Source organism: Teleopsis dalmanni, chromosome 2 (genome assembly GCF_002237135.1).
Source record: "Teleopsis dalmanni isolate 2A chromosome 2, ASM223713v2, whole genome shotgun sequence".
Lineage (NCBI taxonomy): Eukaryota > Metazoa > Arthropoda > Insecta > Diptera > Diopsidae > Teleopsis > Teleopsis dalmanni.
The window spans coordinates 125,400,978-125,403,906 of NC_051847.1; the positions used below are offsets into that span (position 1 = coordinate 125,400,978).

Consider the following 2,929-nt stretch of genomic DNA (forward strand, 5'->3'; position numbering starts at 1 on the left):
TGGTCCAAAGTTATTACCATGATTGTTACCATTAAATCCACTGCTTCCCATATTATTGCCGTTACCAAAATTATTATTTCCGAAATTGTTGCCGTTATTACCACGCATATTGTTACCACCAAAATCATTGTTATTGCCATTGCCGTTGTTGAAATTTCGATTATTACCAAAATTATTAAAATCTCCAAAATCGTTTCCAAAGTTTCCATTACTATTATTAAAACGATTATTGCCACCGAAACCACTATTGTTGTTATTTCCATTGCCGAAACCTCCTCCGTTATTTCCAAAATTGTTGCCAAAATTTCCACCGTTGCCATTGTTAGACCCAAAACTATTTCCAAAATTTCCAGAATTCATTAGTCCGGGCAAGTTATTGAATCCCAAAGTGTTATTGGCACCGATGCCAAAACTGCCACCATTGCCACCATTGCCACCCCAATCTTTGAAAAAATATATAAAAATTTTAAATTTAATTTTCAATAATATTAAATATTTTAGTATGACATATATTACCATTGTTACCGCGCATATTGTTGCGTCCATAATCGTTGCCACGGTTTCCCCCACGGTCTCTAATATCATATGGACTGGGTCGTCCATTACCTGATGCTGCACGTTTTAATTCAGCCAAAGAACTGCGAAAAATTTCAATGTACCTAAGGATATGTTTAAAACTATTAAATTAACTTGTACAGTAATGGTTCTGTTCAATGGTTATTCAATTGTAAATTATATAATTGTGTATGTGTGTAAATTGTGTTCTAAATGCGACATCAAGTTTTAATAAGTTTTAGCATTGAACAATGTATGCGTGCGTGGTAAAGAACCCAGCCATAACCCGATAGCCCGTAATTAGAGTAAATTTTTTTATGTAATTTAAAATGGATTAAAATGCATTTTCATGTTAACAGCATTTACCCCATTCTAAATATGCAACGGAAATTTCTTATAACTTTTATGAAAATTCCTTGGATGCTTTATATAAATACTGAAATTAAAAATTATTGCTTCATAATATATTGAGTTAAGAATATTCTTAGTTACCATATTAAATTTTTAAGAAACGACATAAGACAACCCACCTGTGCCCAATTTTTTCCCGATTTCGTCCCAAGGCTTGTTCAGTGTCTTCCTGGCTTTCAAACTGAACAAATGCTTCCCCTGTTGCACGACCCCTTCTGTCCATAACAAAAAGAATCCCCTCCCGATCCGGTTTGATTTCCAACCCTGCCCATGACGACAACCAAAGTGATATAATACAATAAATTGCTAATATGCTATGAAAGCTTCTATTGTAATGCTAAAGATTTTACCATAATAAAGTGTGTACGTTTAACCTATACTTATTTCTTATATCATAAAAATAACAAAATAAACATATAATTTTATGTAAGACTTAATTGTAATTTTGAGAAACAAAAGAACCAGAATTTTTCAAAAACAAAAAATTTATATGGAACAAAAAGCTTTTGCCCATGGTCTGTTATTTGAAGTTACTAATGCAATAATAACAACTTGCCTGACGACGGGTTTAGCAATTTTTTATTGAAATCCAAAAAAAATATATATATGTAATATATTTCTCCAAACAAAACATGCAAGTTTCACAATGAATTGGAAGTATATTGAACATTTTTGTCAAAATTCTTTCACTTACCATTAAAGAATTCCTCGATTTGCTGCTCCGTTACAGCATAGGGTAAGCCACGTAACTTGACAACGTAAGACATACCATGACTACTAGTTTTACGCATGGCTTCCTTTGCCTCCTTAGAAGAAGCAGTAAACACTGGATATGTAATCATTTAAATTAGAAATGAAATTTTATTATATAAACTATTATGATACCTTCTATATACCGATGTCCCATAGATGCTTTGTTCAATTTACGTGCTTCCTCTACATCTTTTGCACTCTCCACTTCGACATAAGCTTCACCAGTGTTCTTTCCATCCCAACGATTAGTCACTAAATGTATGCCCTTGGAACCGTCAATTACATTAACATTTTTTAAAAAATCTAATATTTCTTGATGTCTAGCCGACCAAGGTAATCCACGAAGACGTATATATTTGGGAATAATTATTCCCTTTAATTTTAATTCTTGCTCCTTGTCGTTAACGTCATAATCGGGATCGTCCTCCTCATCATCATCATCATACTCAACATCTTGCTTCAAATGTTTTTGTTCGTAATTAGATTGATGATCATCATATTCTTGAGAATAATTCTCATTCTTAATTTGTACATCAAGAGACATTTTTCTTTGATTTGAAAATTCTAAATTAAATAAAAAAAATCAAATTATACAAACAGAATAAAAAATTAATTTAAAATTTTATAATACTGACAGGAAGTATTTTTACTAATATATAGTTTTGCACTAATAATGAATATATATTTATGTTAACCATAAATTAAAACATAACTTAGAGGATCTAAGTAATTCAATTTTCTGTCCATTTATTTATGCCACTGTCCGCCATTTTAGATCCTTTTAACCAAGTTATTAACGCTTTATGCAAACTCATATCTAAGTCATTATTAAATAAAACACAATATACAATGTGCTTTTATTTGTACTTACTAGTATTGTAAGGCTTTTTATAATATTTCCAGCACTTTGCAATAATTTAAAAAAAAAACCACAAGCCACAAACACCGCACAGAAAAATCGAAGCAACGACACAATGTAAAAAATATGTTTATGAGGTAAGTGAATTGTGTTTGAAGATGTGAAACTCACTATCTCAGCAAATTAACAGACTAGTCCATTAAGAAAACCTGTGAGTAAAATATTTGGTGTTTACATTAATATTCAAGAATAATGAATATTAATAAAAATTCTTCAATCAAATTTGCTTAAAAATGCAATAATAACAATATTACAAATTTAATTTAATTATGTGTTAATATTTTACCCTCA

At 30.6% G+C, this 2,929-nt stretch overlaps 1 protein-coding gene across 1 annotated transcript; it reads right to left on the reverse strand.

Moving 5' to 3' along the window:
- Positions 1-2,701, reverse strand: LOC119675651 (heterogeneous nuclear ribonucleoprotein H2-like; the record flags this gene model as incomplete). The annotated part of the gene is made up of 6 exons (XM_038086857.1): positions 2,591-2,701; positions 1,852-2,283; positions 1,661-1,792; positions 1,086-1,230; positions 517-659; positions 1-443 (listed from the first exon to the last, which is right to left on the reverse strand). Coding segments are annotated over exons 2-6 (1,275 nt in total), but the record flags the coding sequence as incomplete, so codon positions are not given.
- Between the last annotated feature and the right edge of the window lie 228 nt (positions 2,702-2,929).